General features: G+C 38.5%; 1 protein-coding gene across 3 annotated transcripts in view; it reads right to left on the bottom strand.

The window, feature by feature from the left end:
• AIG1 (androgen induced 1) overlaps positions 1 to 23,361 on the bottom strand; it is a 270,991-nt gene that overhangs the window by 184,404 nt on the left and 63,226 nt on the right. For 2 of the 3 annotated variants that reach the window (XM_032160604.2, XM_032160597.2), the window contains exon 3: positions 11,529 to 11,684. The exons of the other annotated variant lie outside the window; for it this stretch is intronic. In XM_032160604.2, coding sequence (XP_032016495.1) covers positions 11,529 to 11,684 — 156 coding nt within the window. The remainder of the gene's footprint in view (positions 1 to 11,528; positions 11,685 to 23,361) is intronic. 3 annotated transcript variants of the gene reach the window in all.

Raw genomic sequence — 23,361 nt, 5'->3', positions numbered from 1 at the left:
GTTGTTTTGCTTTTTGTTTTGTTTTTGAGACAAGGTCTCACTCCATCGCCCAGGCTGGAGTGCAGTGGCACTGTCTCAGCTCACTAAAACCTCCACCTCCTGGGCTCAAGGGATCCTCCCAGCTCAGCCTCCCGAGTAGCTGGGACTACAGGCATATGCCACCACACTTAGCTAATTTTTTTTTTTTTTTTGTAGAAATGGGATCTCACTGTGTTCCCCAGGCTGGTCTCAAACTCCTGGGCTCTAGTGATCTGCCTGCCTCGGCCTCTCAAAGTGCTGGGATTACAGGTGTGAGCCACCACATCCAGTCCATAATATAAGTTTATAATCTTATGGGACCACTGCTGTACATGTCATCTGTCACTGATGAAAACGTCATTATACAGCACATAACTGTGGTTGCTAAGAGCAAGCACTCCGTTAGTTGGAGTGTTAGGGTTCAAAGCCTGGTTGATTTACCAGCATCATTTACTTGCTGTGTGACCTCAAGCAGGCAAGCTATAAAATGGGAACCCCATCTGTAAAACTGCAAAACAGAAGAGTCTTCTGTGAAGTGAAAATGATGGAAATTCCTACCTTCTGGGGATGTGAAGATTAAATAAATTGTTCCAGTATAGCCCTTAGCACAGTGCCTGGCCCACAGCAAGCATGTAGTGAAAGTCAACTCTCATTATTCCATTTTTCAGGCTCTTGCGTTGTTTGTAGGTTTTGCCACCTTGGGAAGGGCTACGGTGAGAAGCCTCAGAAAGTGCAAGTGGAACTGCTCACTCACAGGCAGGAACTAAAACAGAGGTGACAGCAGAGGCTTCCGTGTGCGGTGTCTTCTTCAGAACTCTGAGCTAATGGGGTGGGTGCAGGTAGCATTTCTGACCAAAACGTTGCTTTATTAATGAATCTGGGGGCCATTTTCCTTTGTTGACTCAGTGCTAACTTTATTGTCTAGTGTAACAGCCACCCCCTGGGCCAGGGCATGCTCACAGTACCCTCTGGCCAAGGGAGTGCGGAGTCTTCTTTCTTTTGCGTTATGTATGCGTGTATCAATGCAGTCTTCTTATTTCATAGTTGATTTTTAAGTGAAACAAAGGGGAGGGGAGATGCCCTTAGGATCAAGTGGCAAGGTGATAAAATTCCTCTCCCGTCATACCTGTAAACTTGGGCATGCCTCTCCTTTGTGTCTAGGATTTTTTCTTATTTCCCATTCCTCTCCAATCTTTTCTGGTCAAAAATGCACAAAGTAGCAGAGAAGCCAGAGAAGCGCAAAAGCAGACCAAGGCTTAAGGGCTCCTTTCCCTCCCTCTGGGGCATAGCTTTCTTCAGTTTCCTCACATGGCAACAGCTTCACCAACACAGTCCAAACTCCTAGTATACATTTGTTGCTATGGGTAAATCAAGTACCAACGTAGCCTACCTATGTACAGACCTAACCCAAAGGGACATTCTCTGGTGGGAAACTTCTGGAAAATGTGCTCTTCAGAGGTGCTTAGGAGACTGTGAGCTGGCTGGCAGGGCTACACACTCTCTCTTCTCACCATCTGCCCTCTCCTCATCTTCCCACCTTCCCATCTGACTTTCGGCGTCACCTTCCCAATAGTCAGAATTATGCCTTAACTTTTGTTCCCTAAGAGGATTAGAAAAAGGTACAATGAAAGTTCTATCCAGACTGGCTATTTGTGGTAAAATAAGCAAATCATTAGAATGGTAATCACATGGGCACGATTAAGTTAGTAAATTTTGTGTAGGTGGAAGGTCCACTAGCTCCTTCCTTGAAGGGAAATGACTTTTTTTATCAGCTGATATAACAGTACACTTTGGTCCAGCTAAAGGAGTTAAGAGTTACCTCAAAACACCCACGGGGACAGTAGTAATTTCAGGATCACCCACACAGCCAATAAATTATTGTTTCCTTTTCTACATAGAAAGCAATGGTTAGGGTAGAGGGATGAGGTGAAAGGAGAAAGGTAGAGAGAGAAAGAGAGAAGAGGGTGAGGGAGAGAGAGAGAGAGAAAGATGGGGGTGTTGGGGAGATAGAGGGAAAGAGGGAGGGAGGGAGATACGCAGGGAAGGAAGAAATGTGAATCCTTTTTTTCTTTTCTTTTAAAATAAAGAATATTGCATCTTGTCCCTGGTCCCCAAAACAAGGGCATATATAAGATCCTGGTTTTGCAGGTTACATTGTTGAGGACAGGAATCAAATGTCTAGTGTTACTGAAAATCAATTCTACCTTTTCTTGATCTCAAATTTCAAATACATATTTTACTTATGACTATAATTATGGGAAGAAAATATCTTCATTTTGTGAGATATTTCTGTGATTTTTTTTTTCCCCAGAGAGAGTAGGAACTCTGTGAAATGATCTACAGGACATGATAATTTCTAGGGGGAAGTGTGTTCAAGGAAGATACTACTTATTGAACCCCATTATCTGAATCTCTTGAGTTTGTGGTCTAAAGCAAGGGACACCTCTGACAAATTTTATATGGAGCTTTAGAAATTAAACCATTTCATCAAATGTGTAAGAAATCTTTCTTTGAGAAGGACTTCTTCAAATATCAGATTCCAGTTGCTGTTCATGATACTACTGGTAAGAATGCACTAAAAATGATATTGGTAGAGAATGAGTGGGAAAAATATACCTTTTTGGCTACAACAGAAAATGTCCATGATTAGTCTTATCAGCTTTACTGTATGTATTTTTCATACTGACATAAAAAATAAATTACCTAGAATCCTACTAGTTTTTACTTATTTTACATATTGTTATTCCCTAAATTTGTTACTTATTACATTTTTTAAAACTCCTGATTTTGTTTGGGTAGCAATATGCCCAGCCCCTAAGGATAAACTATAATTAGTTTAAGCCCTCGTGGTAACTTCATTTCCTTCTGCTTCTTCTTGCTTTCCCAGGCTCCCACACTGCTGGTTCTAGCTATGTGATGGTTCTGACCAATGAGACCTATGGTGAAATCTGCGGGTGGAGCTTCTGGGAATAATCTGTTCACCTGATGAAGAGACATACACTTGGGGAGGGCTCCCTAGAGCTTCTTCCTTTTCTGTCCATGAACATGGTTGTGAAGGATGTGATGCTTGGTGCTTTATTAACCCTCTTGAGGATTTAGGTGGCAAGTCCAAGTACAAAAAGGTAATACTCCGAAGACAGACGTGTGGAAAATAGAAAATGTACAAGTCTCAAATGAAAATACTGGCTGGGCATGATGGTTCATGCCAATAATCCCAGCACTTTGGGATGCCAAGGTGGTGGACTTCTTGAGCTCAGGAGTTTGAGACCAGCCTGGGCAACATGTTAAAACCCCGTGTCTACAAAAAACACAAAAATTAGCCACACATGGTGGCACACACTTGTGGTACCAGCTACTTGGGAGGCTGAGGTGCGAGGATCACTTGAGCCTGAGAGGTGGAGTTTGCAGTGAGCCAAAATCATGCCACTGCACTCCAGTCTAGGCAACAGAGTGAGACCCTATCTCAATAAAAACCACAAAATATGAAAATACTGAGCAATACCACCCTGAAACTGCCTGTCAACAAGCTCCATGTCTTGTGAGATATTAAATATCTTTATTACTTAAACCATAGTTGGCTGGATTACACTCAACTAATATTGAATTATTTAGACACTGCTCCTAATGCTTGGGATAAAGCAGTAAATGAAACACACAACTTCCCTGGTCTCATAGAGTATGAACCAAATCAGAGAAGACAGACACTACAAAAATAAAAGAATAAACATAACATGCCAGGTAGCGGTCATCATCATGGATAAAATAAAGCAAGGTAAGGGAACAGAGAATAATGAGAGACTGATTCATACAGATCATTCAAAGCAGCTTTGCTGAACTTATTTGAGCCGACTTGAATGAAGTGAAAGAGTGAGACAGGTGGATTTCTGAGGGTATTCTGTTACTTGCAACTGAATACATCATTAACTTATACATCCAATAAGTTCTTAGTAATTCTTCAAACACAACTTAGATGTCATTATTTCTGAGAAGTCTTTCAGGACCTCCCATCCAGTTAAATTAACCCCTCTCTCTTTGGGGATACTTCTCTGCACCTTAAAAACATGAATTATTATACTCATCACACCCTATTTTAATTTACTTGTTGATATAGCTTATAAAGCCACCCTCCCTAGGCTGTGAAACCTTTGAAGGACAGATTGATTCTCAGCCAACACTATCCTGACTCTTAGCACTCAGTACTTGCTACACAGTAGGCTCCATGGGTCCATAAATAATCACTGATTTGACAAGAACTTCTGTCCTTTGAACAGTCTACATATAAATGTGCGGTTTTCCCTGTCATATATTTTAAAGTGGGCATCTATGTGAAATTTTGTTTAAGTGTGACTATTGTGTTTAAGAAATTTGTCTTGGAAGCATCAAAAAAGCTGACCACTCTGAGCTAGCATAAATGTGTGCAAATTAAATAGGTCACCTAAGCAGAAAATCTTTGGTTCTCATTTAGAAGAAAAGAATCTATGAGATGATTGAGAAGCAACCTGGTTTCTTATCAGGTATGTACATTTAAACATATGATGTCCTTGGTCTTTTGAAAAGCTATTAAAAAATAACTGTAAGACCACTCACCTAGTTTTGGTAATTACAGTTTTCTGAGCCTTTCTCCTGGTATTGGGAAAACATGGCTCATTTTCCTTACTGATCTTGAATAAATCCTCAACTATGAACCTTCCTTGTTAGGTAACTCAATTCACATTCCTTATTTCAGTGCAGGGGGCAAGCATTTGATTAACTCCACCTGCAGTGTACTGGGTTCTACCATAAAACACGACCTAGCTGATGTACTTTTAACTTCAGAGGTGAAAAGAAAGGAAAAGGACATTTAAAGAAACTTAAAACATCAGTTAAGGCTTAAAGAAAATAGAAAAGTCTTGACTTTAGGTACCTGTGTGAAAATTTAATAAAGAGAGGATCAGAAGATATTAAGTGTGTGTGTGTGTGTGTGTGTGTGTGTGTGTGTATAAAATATATATATTTTTTGAGATGGAGTCTCGCTGTGTCGCCCAGGCTGGAGTGTGGTGGCACGATCTTGGCTCACTGCAAGCTCCACCTCCTGGGTTCACGCCATTCTCCTGCCTCAGCCTCCCGAGTAGCTGGGACTATAGGCGCCTGCCACCGCGCCCGGCTAATTTTTTGTATTTTTTTTTTAGTAGAGACTGGGTTTCACTGTGTTAGCCAGGATGGTCTCAATCTCCTGACCTCGTGATCATTTTTAAAATGTGTATTTTTAAGTTGAATCCAGAGTTTGTGGAATAAGGTAGACACTTTATTTTTTAAAATTTCCCCCTTAATATCAAAACAGAAGGAAAGGCATTTGCTTTTATTTATAATCTCAGATAGAATCAAATTCTCTTCCTTTAATGTGTTATATTAACAGACCTTAATATTAGTCACCAATATTAATTTTCTGGTTTCCCATTTAAGCCAAACTCTTTCATTTAAAAATCAGTAATGAAACTGCAATTTTTAAGTTGTAGGTTTATGATTATCTAAATTTATATGCATCTCAAAACCTCTTAAAGATAGCTTAGAATTACCTACTATGTCAACAAACGAAGACTTTTGGGAATTACTTGTTTAAAACAATAGCAATATACTTTTTCTTTGAGTTTGCATTTGAGATTTTAAATCCATTTTCCATGTTTCCTAAGGAAGCAGATACCATACAGTCCCATTACAAGTAAAATCAAGTTTTAATTGGATTCTAGAATAGGTTGATACCTATAAAATCTTCACCAAGTCTTTACAAGACATGATTATAACACTAAAAATAGTTACTTAACAAACAGTTTTGAGTCTAAACTCAGATAAGAAGGTCAAATTTCTGAAAAGTTAATACAGGCACATGCCAGTTTGCTCCTAATAACCTGGACTCCCATCTCAGGTTAGAACTGATCAAAACCTCCAAGATCTCCTCAGGCCCACTCAGAAAGGGCTATTATCTTCATACCGGGACGCAGCAGACCAGCACTGGGGCTAGAGCAACCAAACCAACACGAGGGCAAAAGTGTACTGGTGAGGTTATGAGGTTAGATTACGTGCATTATTCAAGTTAAGCAGCTACAAATGAATAGGATGCACAATCTAGAATGAATAAAAAATGTATAATCAGCTGGGTATGGTAGTTTGTCCCTGTAATCTGGCTACTCAGGAGGCTGAGGCAGGAGAATCACTTGAGGCCAGGAGTTCAAGACCAGCCTGGGAAATTTAGTGGGACCCCTGTCTCCAAAATAATTTTTTTAACTTAGCAGGGCATAGTGGTGCATGCCTGTAGTCCTAGCTACTTGGGAGACTGAGGTGAGAGGACCCCTTCAACCCAGGGGGTTTAGGCTGCAGTGAAATATCATTGCACTACATTCCAGCCTGGGCAAGAGGGTGATACCCCGCCTCTATAAAACAAAGACAGGAAGTTTAAAATGTATAAAATATATAAATAATTGTTCTTTTTCATTAAAGGGCTGCTTTGGTAGGTAGTTGGAGACACATTTAAGATTCCTGAGAGGGGCACTTTCATAGTCATTAAACTGATACATATATATAATTTATTTATTTATTTATTTATTTATTTGCTGTTTCTGCTCTTCTCTCATGCCCCCTCCCCGCCTTTTTTGGTTAAAAGCCTAAGCCTAGTCTCTTAGCCATAATGGTATCTGCCAACACAAAAGTCAACAAACTCACAGGAGACAAAAGACATTCTTGGTCTGATTGCTGCTAATAAACTTCAGTGCTTCCAGACCACATAATGTCATAGAATTATTTGTAATGCTTCTTTAAAAGGGTGACAGGGTTCAGAACTAAACTGCACATGGTAAGAAGAGCCTCCCATGGGTTATCCCTGCAAAATTAGTTGCAAGGCTTTGGGAGTGGTGGTGGTTTCCGGCCATTAGCATTACTAATCAAGGCCAGCTTCGTATTTATGGGAATCTACACAAATCAGGATGATACACGCCATGTTCATTCAAGCAACCCTGCCTGATTTCTTCAAGGTTATGCTGAAATAAAACTTTCCTCCAATTATCTTTGATTGGAATGTTTCATGATTTTTATGTATCCTTGAGATGAACAGAGACCACGAAGTGGATGCATTAGGTGCATGGGTCACAAAATCATATTTAGGGCTTCATGCTCACATACAGCAATTACTGTCAACTCTCAATTAACCTCGTTACTGGAGGAAGCATTAATGTAGAAAATACAAATCCCAGATAACCCACCCATGTCTTTCTTGCTGCCATGGTTTCAGCTGAGGTGAGAGAGAGAGAAAGAGAGAGATAATGGGAGCATCAGGAAAAGCTCAGGGGCCAATAGGTCTCTTCAGGAAAATTTGTACAAAGTTGATAAATTCAGCTGTACAAAGGTAATGCATTCACTCTTTACTCTCTTTTTATGCCTGATGCCATTTTGCCTGCACCATGAAGCAAAAATAACTTTGCTTTCCCTTTCAACTCCTGACTGACAAAAAAAGTAGAAAGGCAGTAGGCAAAGAAAGACAGTAGATAGTAGCCAGGGAAGCACTCTGCAAGATTGGCAGTGCCCCAGCAGTCAGGGTGGTAGAGCAGGGGAGGCCTATGGGGACTGCAGGAGGACTCAAAGCTGAGGCTCTGTGCCTGCAGCTATAGGATGCCTGGTGCTTCCCTGGCACAGACAGGGTGTTTAAGAATTCTGCCCCTTAGGATTTTGACTGTGTCCACCAAAGTGATGAAGATGTTTACTTATAAATGTTATCACTAATCATCTGCACACATGATAAGCATTTTTATGCTATAGATTCCTACAGGCATAATTCTGCTTCCATCAGTTCCTGGCCATTAATGCTCTTCCATCCTTCTGATGTAATGAGCCGTCCAGGTTGGCACTTCCATTCCAGGCCAGGAGGCACAGAAAAAGTAAAAATGATGCTTCTTCATGTGATTCCTTGTGGCATTGCTCCAGGGAGAGTTTGCATTTTAATAAGGAAGAAAATCCAAATCATAAGAATGAAACTACAGCAGGATTCTAGACCCTTTTGAGCAGTTGGGGGAACAGGGAAAAAGGTACAGAAAGGACAGGGGAAGCTCTGAAGTCACAGTGAAGACACAGCACCTTGGAAAGGAAAGGTGGGAAATAACCTTAGAGAAAGAAATATGAAAAATCACAAAATTAAACGTTTTAGTGAAAAAAAATTTTGTGTTAAAATACTGATATAGTTTGGCTGTGTCCCCACGCAAATCTCATCTTGAATTGTGGCTCCCACAATCTCTGTGTCGTGGGAGGGACCCAGTGGGAGGTAATTGAATCATGGCGGCGAGTTTTTCCCATGCTGTTCTCGTGATAGTGAATGTCTCACAAGATCTGATGGCTTTATAAAGGGGAGTTCCCCTGAACACACTCTCTTGCCACCATGTAAGACGTGACTTTGCTCCTCCTTTGCCTTCCCCCATGATTGTGAGGCCTCCACAGCCATGTGAAACTGTGAGTCAATTAAACCTTTTTCCTTTATAAGTTACTCAAGTCTCGGGTATGTCTTCATTAGCAGTGTGAGAACAGACGAATACAAATACTTGTAAAGAGGCACATTCATATATTGTATAAATATGACTTTGCAATAAAATTAACGGGATTTGGGAAGGAACAATTTATCAGGCTTTTTTTGGCCTCAAAATGAATTTCTGTGTATTAGAGTGAGAAGTCTGGTGGAAATTGCATAAATAGATACAAAACATCAAATGACAGAGCAAGACAGAAACAGTAGAAAACATATGATGATTTCTAGAGAATACTGACCTAGATTCTTCTTAAAACAGGGGAGAGGAAAGAAAGGAGGGGGGAAAAAGAGAGAAAGAAATGTCACTTTCTTTGAAAGGAACATTTAAAAGTTTAGGAAAATAATAGACTAGTAGCTGTGAAGGGAACAGTGACTCACAGTAACAGGGATGATTATGAAAGATGGAAATAGTGACTACAAAATATCAATGGGCAAAAAAAAATGAGTTAAAAACATCAGTGAGTTACACGTCTCTAATTCCTTATCTGTTCTTTGATTTCTTTTGTGATTCTCAAGAGCACTGATCCCCTCCATGTGCTGGGTGACATGAGAGGCCCTGGTAACAGTGATGAGGACTGGCTGGGCTGTCAGAGAGCCACTAGGACAGCTGCACCCACACGCCATGACAGTGTGATGCTGAGACTTCTGGTTTAAGAGGGATGGGGTGGGTGGGGATGAAAGGCACTTTTATTCCTCTTTTTTCTAAAACATAGGCAAAACAACAAAGACAGTGATAGATGGAGGAAAACATCAGATGTACTAAAACAAATAACTAAACAAAAAGGCCACCACTTGTTTTATAAACCATGAAACATACATGGGATAACTTTAGGAAACACACTGAGAGTTGACATATACTTCAAGCTTCAGGCAGGTGCAAAAGTTTCCCCCAAAGGAAGGTCAAAAATGTCTAAAGAGCATATGCCATGAGTTTTTGAGGAGAGTACCAAAATTTACAACATAAGACAAAATTTTCCCTGTAGAGACATAATCTGATATCACATACAGAAGGGAGCTAAGAGAAAACATGTTAACACTGTACTCATGTTTACTTTTTTTTTTTTTTTTTTTTTGAGACAGAGTCTTGCTCTGTTGCCCAGGCTGGAGTGCAGTGGTGAGATCTCAGCTCACTGCAACCTCCACCTCCTGGGTTCAAGCTATTCTCCTGCATCAGCCTCCCAGGTAGCTGGGACTAAAGGAGCCCACCACCACACCTGGCTCATTTTTTGTATTTTTAGTAGAGACGGGGTTTCACTGTGTTAGCCAGGATGGTCTCCATCTCCTGGCCTCATGATCTGCCCGACTCAGCCTCCCAAAGTGCTGGGATTACAGGCATGAGCCACTGCGCGTGGCCTACTTTTTTATTGTATTACTATCGTAGTCCTTCTAGCCAATGAAGGCTTCCACAGGCAATGCCATGTCTATAGAAATTCCAAGGGAGTAAACGTTAAAAAAGAAAAAATGTATACACGATATATATAATATATATGCATATACTATATATTAGATATAGATGCATATACACGTACACACAGAGAGACTTGGCTTTTCTAGATAATTCTTTTATGCAGAAAGTATATATCTTTGTGCTTTATGCTAATGGGAATTTTCTCTTAGATGACTATTCTGATAGAAAGCATTTGAATTTTATATGGAAAGCCCAAAGAAGGAAATATTAAGTAATATGGAAAGCATTAAACTCTGCTATGCTAAACTATGGAATTTGAGAGATTTGCTGGTTAGCTTCAATCTGAGTACTCATTTATTTAAGTTTTCAGAGGACAAGGATGAGGGAAAGACGAATGTGAACAAATTATAATGCTCTCTGGCCATTGTATTGTTCTCAGGGTTAAGGGCTATTTATTTCATCCAAGAAAATATAATTTGGCACACAGAAAAAGCAATTCAGTGACAATCTGAGTTTAAAGCAAGCATGTAGGGCCTTCTACCAGCTACAAACCTGACAAATATGAGTAATCCACTGGAAGGACTTATGAACAACTTTCTGACTCTTCCTACAATGGACTTCGTGCATGTGCTAGACCACATCACTAAGACTTCTGTTTTTCCTGGAAATCAGCTGGCAAATGAAAGGTCTGAATTTGAACTAAATAACAACTTCTTACTCATCTTTACAGTTTGTGATATATATGAGTTCTCTTCTTCTTCTCCTGGCTATGCAGAGGTTAAAATCTGTAGTGTCTCTGAGGGCCTTTAAAAAAACATGGTTTATGTGCAGACAATAGAAAATTAACAGACTTGTGAAGGAAGTTGAGTTATGGAGAGAATCTAACAGAAAACAATGAAAATCAATGAAGTCAAAACAGAGCCAAACATTAAGAGACATTTACTTCAGTGATAGTAGCTAATGGCACAGCTGGGTAACTGAAGAAGTATGAGCTAATACTGATTTCCTCTCCCAAGTTCAAAAAATACTAGCCTGGTTGACCCAAGGACCCTACCTTTCAAGTTTGGGCTGCTTAAGAAACTGATAGACTGAGTTGTGTCCTCTGCAAAATTCATATGTGGAAGCCCTAACCCCCAGAATCTCGCAATGTGACTGTACTTGGAGACTGGGTTTTTAAAGAGGTGATCATATATGGTTGAATGGGGTCATTAGACGGCCCTAATCTGATTGCTATACCTTATAAAAATAGGAAGTTTAGGCAAAGACAGGCACAGAGGGATGAGCGTGTGAAGACACAGTCAGAAAGCGCTATCTGCAAGCCAAGGGGAGAGAGGCCTCAGAAGAAACGAACCCTGTGGACACCTGCATCTCAGACTTCAGCCTCCAGAACTACGAGAAAATAAATGTTTGTTGTTTAAGCCACTGCATCTGTGGTACTGACAGCTCCAGCAAACTAATAATACAGAAACCTCTTATAATGAACTCCTTTTTTTTCTCTTAGAAGTCTGAAATAAGAGCCAAGTTTCTTTTGTGGCTAAATGCATCCTCCATCATACTCACAACCCCAACAGGAAAGGCCAACACAGCTAACATCCAGTCCCGGAGAGAGATGAGCTTCTTGAGCTGCCTCTCTTGCTCCTGGTTCCCACTTCCTCGAGTCAGAAGACTGGAAAGATCAGTCAGCACACAGATGCCAAAAAAGACAGCCTGGATAACCTGTAGGGGGACAACAGCCGGTATGAGTCATTAAGATCTAGAGACCCAAGCTGTGGAACAGCAAATGAGCTGCTGGTGTACAACATGACATCTGATAAGAAAGGATCAGAAGCATATTTTAAAGAGCTGCTCCTAGAAATAGGGAACAGACATTTACAACTTGCTTTTATAGAGAAAGTTCATCTTTAAAATACCACTTCCATTTTCACTCCCCTCGGGACAAGCGCAAAACACGCATACACACACACATCTAAATAGGGCCCAACAGAAAGCAATATCAATGATCAAACTGGTAGGCCATTATTTTAAAGCATCATATCTATGGTTTGTCATGGTTTCTACTACGTCATGTCTAAATCACGTCTCTGGTTTCTACTAGTCAATATAACTAGTGAGTTTTAACAAATATCTAAGAAGTGAAAACAAAAGGGTGAGGACGGTCTGAATAACAAGACAATTCAGTCTAAATGTGAAAAACTTTCCTATGCTTCATCTCTTACATTTAGATATTTTGTCTACCAAAGGAAGTGGTAGGAAGTGGGTCTTTGAGTCATAAAAAAATCGACTGAATGTAATAATTAAGGCTGATATGAAACAAGTTTCTGTTGTCAAACTTGAACCAAATGACCTTCTACTCAGGTTTTTAGTATTTATGAAATAAAGTATTTCCAAAGTAATATAAACAGAGATACCCATACAGTTTCTCTAACCCCTCCCCCCCCCAAAAAAAACTACAGGTTATACATTCCCCAAATCAGTTATGAATGGAAGCATTTAGATCAGCTATGTTTTATTTACTTGGACTATTGCAGAGGGAGAACACTGCAGGCAGCATACTGTAATGCAGCTAGACAGATGATCATTCAAATTATGGAAAGGGCAGAAAATGTATCCCCTGAACACAAAGTCATACCCAATTAGCACCAACGATAGATTCAGGAAAATTTTTCTGCCTTTTTTTCTACTGAAAATAGTTTACAGATGATATCTTTGTAAAAGACACAATTTTACTGATTGCCTCTTTAGAAAAGACAGCAAGGACCTTTTTTGGTAAATTTCCTTATTGGCAGTAGAAAGAGTCTGTGAAAGCTCTGTGGATAGTGTCCTCATAAGGGAAGAAGGAGCCTAAAAAGTATTTAGTTCCATCACTTAGCATAGCACTAGAACACTGAAATTGTTAACCTAGGCTTTCTGGAGTTCATCAAATCTCACTATTATTAGTCAGTCTTAGGCAGAGTAATGTTCTATGTTTCCTCATAACGTAGCCTGTCTTTAGCTTCAGTGACTTAAGGTTTATTGTCATGCTTTCTACAGCCAGAAAAGCCAGAGTAAAAGAAGCTAAGACTGCCACAATTGAGAACGACACAATAGAAGTGTTGGCAAGAGTCACGTTTTGATAACTAGAAATAACTTAAATGACTCAGGGAATAATTTCATACTTAGAAACATTTTCTATTTTCTATTTTTCATATATTTCTATTCCTATTTTTCTATTTTTCATATCTTAGGACTTTAGATGTTTGAATCTCTATGTTGGCCCTAATGGAATTTGATTAAACTGGAGTGACCCTACCAGAGAATAATAATCTTCATGCTAATCTGGCTAGTAAACATAAAAAGGTAACTAATAACCAGGGAAATGCAAACTAAGACCACAATGAGGTAGCATTTCTCACCAGTGTAATTATTTACAATTTAATTCTGACAACACCAAGTGTTACAAAGATGTAGAACAACCAGAAAGCTTATGGTAGGAATGCAAATCTGGACAACCACTTTGAAAAACAACTGACAGTATCTACAGATGCTCCTCAACTTATGATGCAGCCACATCCCTATAAACTCATAGTAAACTGAAAATATCTTAAGTTGGAAATGCATTTAATACACCTGACCTATAGAATAGCATAGCTTAGCTTAGCCTATCTCAAATGTGCTCAGAACACACACATTAGCCTGTAGTTGGGTGAAATCATCTAACACAAAGCCTGTTTTATGATAAAATGTTGAAAATCTCATGTAACTTATTAAATATTGTGCTGAACATGAAAAACAGAATGGCTTCATGAGTACTCAAAGTATGGTTTCTATTGAATGTGATCACTTTCACACAGCATAAAGTCAAAATATAATAAGTCAAAAATTCTGAGTTGTGGACCATCTATAGTAATTTAAAGATGCATATACTCTATTTATTTTGTGATATAATTAGAAAGGGCATTCCCTACAGAAACTCTCATACATGTGTACTAGTCATATCTACCAAAGGTTAATTTGAGTGTTCATTGCTCCAAAAAAGTTGAAATAACTATATGTTTCTTAATAGTTGACTGGATAAATAATGGTGTTACATTCATACAATGGAAATCTAAACAAATATAAACATTTTATTTTCACAACAAAATGTTAAACCAAAAAAAAAAAAAAAGGAAACCAGGAAAGAATTCTGACACAATTAAAATCAATTTCAAAAAAAAATGTAAAGATAAATTTAAGGATGCAGGCGTATGAAGTAATACATGAAGAAATGCGTGGGAATTAATAACATTGCATTAAGGTACCTCTAGAGAGAGAAGGATAAGATTGGAGGAAATATTATCTGTACAGTGCCTCAATTGTACAAATAATATTTTATTTCTTAAGTTAGTTATTTGGCATACTGAAATTGATTGTATTATTCTCTCTATATTTCACTGGTGTAAAATATTTTCAAATAACTTAAAAGTTTAAAGAGAGTGGTTATTCTTTTGAAATATAGTTGGCTAGCCTCTTTCAAATCCTTCCCTTCTAATTCAATATCCCTTAGTTTTAAAGATTGACTAAAAAATAGGGTTTGGTAAGCTCAAAAAGCCTAGCTACTACATTATATGTAAAATATCTGTGGGATTTTTGTTTATAGGCAGAGGAAATAGAATATTGCCTTGGTACTGATGAAGTGTAAATACCTGGAGACCACTGAATTGTTTTATGCAGCCTGGAAAGCAAGGAAACATGATGGAGGATAAGTCCAAGAAAGAAAGCTCTGGTTAAAACTATTGCGATACCCTCCAAAGACAAGTGAATACACTACAACTGTTCACCTAAAAACTCCATGATATAGTAACTGGACCAGGTTTGCCTTCACACCATAAACAACTAGACATTTGGACTAAATATATGAACCAGGCTTTTCAGATATTGGGCTTTTTACTCAGCAATCAGTCAGATAAGTCTCTTTTTAAAGGGCTTACCAGATGAAATCAAGCCCATCTTAGATAATTTTCCTTTTTCCACATAAAGTAATGTAGTTAAAAGAATAATCATATTCACAGCCTTCCCAAACTCAATTGGAGGGGAATACACAAAGATGAATGTCTTTGGGGGTCATTTTAGAAGCCTACCTACTACAAACAATAGGCTAAACAATTCTCAAAGCTCATTCAGGATAGAGATGTATTCCAGTTCTGACTAATCACATAGAAGAGGCCATATTGGCTACAACAGGCATTCAGTAGAGACTCAAGAAGTCTCATGCCTAAATAGTGGCACTAACATAGCCCTGGTATAAAGGCTAACATAGATCCACCCAAACAATACTTAAAAATAGCCCTCAAACAAACAAAAAAAAGCTAATCTACAAGTAGTTTAAATGCCTATTAAAAACAAAATTCTACATTATTTAAAGGAAGACAACAAATTCCAGACATTCAACAACATAGTGCACAATGTCCATCATCCAATAAAAATTACTGAACATGTCAAGCAGTAGAAAAATATCCTTAACTAAAAGAAAAGCCATTCAATAAAAACAGATGTAGAAATAACAGAAATATTGGAATTGCTGGACAAGGGCATTAAACAACTAAACTAAATCAGTTCAAAAAGTTAAAGGAAGACATAAAAATAATGAGAGAAATAAGACATTAAAAAGAATCAAAGTTAATATTCAAAAGTTAAAAAAAATCTGAAATCAAAAAGTCACTGTATGGAAATAATAGCAGATTAGACACTGAAAAAGAAAAGATTAAAAATTGAATACATAGAAAACATGAAGACATGAAAAGAAACTTTCCAAAATTAATCACTGAAAGAAGAAAGACTTTAAATATTAACAATCTAAGTGAACTGTGAGAAAATATCAAGCAGTCTAACATATGTGTATTGGCGACCCAAAGGTCAGGTAGAAAAAAAAAAAATGAAGAAATAATGGCTGAAGTTTTTCGAAGTTTTCTGAAAACTATAAACCCACAGATCCAAGAAGCTCAACAGTGGAGTATACACAAAGAAAACCGTATCAATGCCCAGTGTAATCAAATTTCATAAAATTTTGACAAAGATGAAAATTTTAAAGCGACTGAAGGGAAAAAAACATGTCACCATACAGAACAAAAAGAATTAGCATATATTTCTTGTGTAAAATGATCCAAGCCAAGAAACAATGAAACAATATCTTTTAAGTCTTATAATGGAGAAAAAACTCTCAAAGGTTTTCGAAAGGCTTTTTCAGATAAACAGAAACTGAGAGAATTAATTACCATTAGGCTTTCACTGAAGGATATATTAGAGGAATGAAGAAATGATATCACATATGGAAATCTATATAGATCAATGAGAATTGCTGAAAAAAGATGTGGATAATATAGATATGAAAATAAATATAAAAGATTTTTACTTTTCTAATTTCTACATTTATTGACGATAATTAACTAAAGCAAAAATATAACTATTTTGTGAAGTTTTAAGAATATTTAGAAGTAAAATTTATAATAACAACAGCACCAAGGACAAGAAAGAAAGAATGGAAGGTATATAGTTGTAAGGTTCTTACATTACACATAAAGTTGTATAATATTAGGTCGCAGCAGACTGTGATAAGTTAAATATGCATATTGTAAACCACAGAGCAACCATTAAAAGAATAGAGGGGATCGGCTAATGTACTAGTTGTCCATTGTTGCATAACAAATTACCACAAACTTAGCAGCGAAAACACCACCAATATATTACTTCTCAGTTTGTAGGTCAGATGCCCAGGAAGGTTACTCTAGGTTTTATGGTTAGGGTACCACAACACCAAAATTAATGTGTTGGCCAAGCTAGGCCCTTATGTGGAGGCTGAAAGAAAAGATCTACTTCCAAGCTCATTCAGGTTGGTAGAATCCAGTCCCTCGACATTGTGAGACTAAGATTCATGTTTCTTTTATTTTATTTTATTTTATTTTATTTTTTCCATAATTTTTTTTTATTATACTTTAGGGTTTTAGGGTACATGTGCACAATGTGCAGGTTTGTTACATATGTATCCATGTGCCATGTTGATTTCCTGCACCCATTAACTCATCATTTAGCATTAGGTGTATCTCCTAATGCTGTCCCTCCCCCCTCCCCCCACCCCACAACAGTCCCCGGAGTGTGATGTTCCCCTTCCTGTGTCCATGAGTTCTCATTGTTCCAATTCCCACCTATGAGTGAGAACATGCGGTGTTTGGTTTTTTGTCCTTGCGACAGTTTACTGAGAATGATGTTTTCCAGTTTCATCCATGTCCCTACAAAGGACACGAACTCATCATTTTTTATGGCTGCATAGTATTGCATGGTGTATATGTGCCACATTTTCTTAATCCAGTCTATCGTTGTTGGACATTTGGGTTGGTTCCAACTCTTTGCTATTGTGAATAGTGCCGCGATAAACATACGTGTGCATGTGTCTTTATAGCAGCATGATTTATAGTCCTTTGGGTATATACCCAGTAATGGGATGGCTGGGTCAAATGGTATTTCTAGTTCGAGATCCCTGAGGAACCGCCACACTGACTTCCACAATGGTTGAACTAGTTTACAGTCCCACCAACAGTGTAAAAGTGTTCCTATTTCTCCACATCCTCTCCAGCACCTGTTGTTTCCTGATTTTTTAATGATGGCCATTCTAACTGGTGTGAGATGGTATCTCACTGTGGTTTTGATTTGCATTTCTCTGATGGCCAGTGATGATGAGCATTTCTTCATGTGTTTTTTGGCTGCATAAATGTCTTCTTTTGAGAAGTGTCTGTTCATGTCCTCTGCCCACTTTTTGATGGGGTTGTTTGGTTTTTTCTTGTAAATTTGTTTGAGTTCATTGTAGATTCTGGATATTAGCCCTTTGTCAGAGACATAGATCAATGGAACAGAACAGAGCCCTCAGAAATGACGCCGCATAGCTACAACTATCTGATCTTTGACAAACCTGACAAAAACAAGAAATGGGGAAAGGATTCCCTATTTAATAAATGGTGCTGGGAAAACTGGCTAGCCATATGTAGAAAGCTGAAACTGGATCCCTTCCTTACACCTTATACAAAAATTAATTCAAGATGGATTAAAGACTTATATGTTAGACCTAAAACCATTAAAATCCTACAAGAAAACCTAGGCAATACCATTCAGGACATAGGCGTGGGCAAGGACTTCATGTCTAAAACACCAAAAGCAATGGCAACAAAAGCAAAAATCGACAAATGGGATCTCATTAAACTAAAGAGCCTCTGCACAGCAAAAGAAACTATCATCAGAGTGAACAGGCAACCTACAGAATGGGAGAAAATTTTTGCAACCTACTCATCTGACAAAGATTCATGTTTCTTTATTGGCTGTTGGCTAGGGTCACTCTCGGCTCCTTGTGTCTGTTCTCCAGTCCTTGTACATGGTCCCTTCCATCTTCAAAGCCAGCAAGAGAATGTTGAATCCTTCTTATGCTTCAGATCTCTGACTTTCTTTTCTGCTTTCCTCATCTCTCACTGGCTTGAAAAAGCTCTCCGCCTTTAAGACTCATGTGATACAATCAAGCCCACCTGGATAGTGTTCATTTCTTAAGGCCATATATCATAACACAACGAAGGAATTATATCTCATCATATTCACAGGTTCCTGACATTAGTGTGAAACATCTTTGGGGGCCATTTAAAAATTTTTGTCTCCCACAGCTAATAAGCCAATTGTGGAAATAAAATGAAATACTAGCAATATTAAATTAATTCAGGAAAAAGTCAAAAATTGGGGGAAAGGAAGAAAGAATAAATGGAACAAAAAGAAAACTAAAATAAGATATCAGACTTAACCCAACAATATCTGTAATTACACTAAATATAAATAGTTTAAGCTCTCCAATGTAAAGGCAGGGATTATCAGATTGGATTTTAAAAACCAAACCAAAACAAAAAAAAGCACGTGCCGGGCACCGTGGCTCACACCTGTAATGCCAGCACTTTGGGAGGCTGAGGCGGGCGGATCACGAGGTCAGGAGATCGAGACCATCCTGGCTAACACGATGAAAACCCGTCTCTACTAAAAATACAAAAAAATTAGCCGGGCGAGGTGGCGGGTGCCTGTAGTCCCAGCTACTCGGGAGGCTGAGGCAGAAGAATGGCATGAACTCCGGGGGGTGGAGCCTGCAGTGAGCCGAAATCGCGCCACTGCACTCCTGCCTGGGCGACAGCGAGACTCCGTCTCAAAAAAAAAAAAAAAAAAAAAGCATGTAAATATAAATGTAAAGTTGGTTAAAAGTAAATGAATGCAAACACTAACCATAAGAAGGCTGAAGTAACTACACTAATATTAAAGTAGGTTTCCAGCATGTTCTCACTTATAACTGACAGCTAAATGATGAGAACACATGGACAGAGAGGGGAACAACACACAGTGGGGTCTATTGAGGGGTGGAGGTGGGAAGAGGGAAAGGATCAGGAATAATAACTAACAGGTACCAAGCTAATACCTGGGTGATGAAATAATCTGTACAACAAACCCCAGTGATGCACATTTACCTATGTAACAAATTTGCACATGTACTCCTGAATTTAAAGTTCTTTTTTTTTTTCTTGAGATAGAATCTCCCTCTGTCACCCAAGCTGGAGTGCAGTTGCGAGATCTCAGTTCACTGCAACTTCTGCCCCCTGGGTTAAAGTGATTCTCCTGTCTCAGCCTCCCCAGTAGCTAGGATTACAGGCATGCACCACCACACCCAGCTAATTTTCGTATTTTTAGTAGAGATGGGGTCTCACCATGTTGACCAGACTGGCAGGTTTCGAACTCCTGACCTCGTGATCTGCCCGCCTCAGCCTCCCAAAGTGCTGGGATTACAGGTGTGAGCCACCATGCCCGGCCCCAAAAGTTCTTTTTATTAAGCAGGTTTCCAGAGCAAGCTAAGCATACAGTAGGGAATACTTTTTTCTCTTTTGAGCCTTCATAGTCAGCAACACTGTACAGAGATATATTTTTCTTTGTCAGACCTTAGATTTTCCTACTTCACAAACATCAGGATAGCCAGGGTCTCAATAAAAAGATAACTTTAAAACTTTTTAAAGTATCTATCAGCTGGGCGCGGTGGCTCACGCCTATAATCCCAGCACTTTGGGAGGCTGAGACGGGTGGATCACGAGGTCAAGAGATCAAGACCATCCTGGCCAACATGGTGAAACCCTGTCTCTATTAAAAGTGCAAAAATTAGCTGGGCATGGTGGTGTGCGCCTCTGGTCCCAGCTACTCAGGAAGCTGAGGCAGAAGAATCACTTGAACCCAGGAGGCAGAGGTTGCAGTGAGCCAGGATCATGCCACTGCACTCCAGCCTGGTGACCAAGGGAGACACCGTCAAAAAAAAAAAAAAAAAAAAGTATCTATCTACATAAGGAATATTACCCAAAATAATGAGGAACATTTCATAATGATAAAAAATCAATTAATCAAGAAGACATAATGATCTTAAATATAGATGTACCTAATATCAGACCTTCAAAATAGAGGAAGAAAAAACTAAATTACTCAATAGTTGTTTGTATACACAAATAATTTACTAATTCTTGGGAAATAGTTGCTTTTATAAAGATTTAAAAGAAAAGAAATAGGAATAGGAGGGAATCTTAACATGAAAAAAAAAGGGAAAAACAGAATCTCGAATTCTAGGAGAGAGAAAAAACAAAATAATTTCTGCAAATCTAAATGTAATAGTCTAAGCAACACTTTCTCAGATTTATATAATTAACAGTATGTACAAATGAAGTCTTATACTTTTCTACAGTTGATTCATCTTCTTATCCAATGGTGTCATCTAACACAGCAGTCCCCTCACTATTACCTGTCACTCTCTGTAGACCTCCCTACTGGTTCTCCCCTACTTGGGACTATAGTACGGCCCCCACCTCACCTGAACTGCTAAGAAGACTTCCCCAAAGAGTGTATGTGGAGGTCAGGGAAAGGAGGTACTACAAAATGATTTTTTCCTATTTTGTTTCTTTTTTTTTTTTGAGACAGAGTCTCACTCTGTTGCCCAGGCTGGAGTGCAGTGGCACTATCTTGGCTCACTGCAAGCTCCGCCTCCTGGGTTCATGCCATTCTGCTGCCTCAGCCTCCCGAGTAGCTGGGACTACAGGTGCCTGCCACCACACCCAGCTAATTTTTTTGTATTTTTAGTAGAGACAGGGTTTCACCATGTTAGCCAGGACGGTCTCAATCTCCTGACCTCGTGATCCACCTGCCTCGGCCTCCCAAAGTGCTGGGATTACAGGCGTGAGCCACCGCGCCCAGCCATTTTTTCCTATTTTCTAAACACAAGGAGACAAAGAGGAATGTTTGGGTTTTGTTACTGTTTTTTTGACTTACATTGGTTAGTCCTCGAAAGATAATCTCTAAAAATTATGAAACAGTCTATCCTTCTCAGGAAAGAAGCATAAACTCACTTTTGGCTATTTGCTTATTTAAGAAGCAGTTTGCCAATACTATTAAAACACTTGAGGTTTCTGTCACTTTATAAGAGTTTGATTTGAACTGACAGTTAACAAATCCCATTACAGACATTTTATGTGTGTTTTTCTGTTGCCTACATGAATCCTGCTGACCACTACAACTTAAAATTCATTAAATTAACTGTCAAAAATGTAAAAGTTATATGGAGATGCACAAGTGGATCTTAAGCAGGATTACCTTGAAGTATTATTCGACTCCAGCCATTCTGCAGAGCTGGCACTTCCAAACCATCAACTCAGCATGACACACATATACACCATCTGGCTTTGGGTTCTTAGCAGGCTAGTTGCTCTTATTATTTTACATTCCATGCTGAAATGAAGTGGTCAAATGTATCATGTCTCTCCAAGAAATATAAATAGGAATAGATCAGAACGACAACAACAAAAATCCCAGGATTACTTTGGAGTCACTCAGTATTTGTTTCTCTAAAATCTTCTCTACTGTTTAATTCCTTCTCCATCTTTTTTCTACACCTCCCAACTCTCCCTGTCAGGAAATCATAGCTGATTTACTGAGTCATGTTAGATTTTAAATTCATTTTTGCAAGTATAGAAGTGTACTCTAATTCCATTCATGTCTTTATCTTTTTTGAAATGCACAATTGGTTTTGATTAAATTAATTTAATGGTCTATTATTTTTCTTCTCTGGAATGCACTAAACTATTACAATCCTGTTTGTAATATAGGACAAATTCATTAGACTTCTACCATTTATTCCTAAAACATATATTATATAATTTATCCAGAATTGCTTTTATTTCATCCCATTACATCATCTTCAACATCCTCAACTAAATTTAATTATGGCTGGATATAGTGGCTCATGCCTGTAATTCCAGCATTTTTGGAGGCCAAGGCAGGTGGATCACCTGAGGTCAGGAGTTCCAGACCAGCCTGGCCAACATGGTAAAACTCCATCTCTACTAAAAATACAAAAGTTAGCTGGGCGTGGTGGTGTGCACCTGTAATCTCAGCTACTTGGGAGGCTGAGGCATAAGAATCACTTGAACATGGGAGGTGAAGGCTGTAGTGAGCCAAGACTGTACCACGGCACTCCAACCTTGACAACAGAGCAAGACTCTGTCTCAAAAAAAAACAAAAAAAACAAGAAAGGTCGGCACCAAAAAAGAATATCAAGTTATGTCCTTCATTAGTTGCTAATTTGTACATTTCTATGTAATTAACTAAACTCAGGCAAAACACAAGAATGCATCAAATAAGAAAAGCAGCACTTTAAGTAAAAATGGAATCATTATTTGTATGAATTTTAAAAGGCCAGAGTATATTTGTCTTGACCTTTGGCCATATCCCCAGTGACTGGTAGCCAAGGTGTTCCACATTTTGATTATGTTGTACTTTTATAAAATTAATGTAAAGAACACCATAGATTTGTCTTGAAGGTGGTTCATGTTTTCAAGTTAATTTTAGGCACAGCAGACAGAAGAAAGAAGAAGATGGAATGCTGAGAAGGGCAGCAATGGAAACTGGAGTGACATGGATCATGGAATGAAGGAAAACTGTGGAGAGAACAGATGGGAAAGAGGCAGTGAGATTTATTGGTGTCATAAAGAAAGGCCTGGAAGAGTCCCCATATGGGGATAAAACCATTAATTAAAGGGGAAATGATAAGGAAGAAATGAAAAATCTACCCGGTCTCTTTTCTAACTAGAGAACATAAAGTATTATGTGACATTTAATAAATTTACATGTAATCCAGAGAGGAATAGTCTATCTACATATAAAATCTCTCTGTAAAAGTCACATATGTCTAGATAGATAGATATTACTCTGTAGACCTCCCTACTTCTCCCCTACTTGGGACTATAGTACCTATATAGTACTGAATATATAGTACCAAATATATAGGTACTATAGTCCCGAGTAGGGGAGCACAGGTAGGGACTATATATATCTAGATATA

Source organism: Hylobates moloch, unplaced genomic scaffold (genome assembly GCF_009828535.3).
Source record: "Hylobates moloch isolate HMO894 unplaced genomic scaffold, HMol_V3 SCAFFOLD_2, whole genome shotgun sequence".
In the NCBI taxonomy this organism is placed as follows: domain Eukaryota; kingdom Metazoa; phylum Chordata; class Mammalia; order Primates; family Hylobatidae; genus Hylobates; species Hylobates moloch.
Note: the sequence above shows the minus strand (reverse complement) of the source record. Positions and strands in the feature narration are given on the sequence as shown.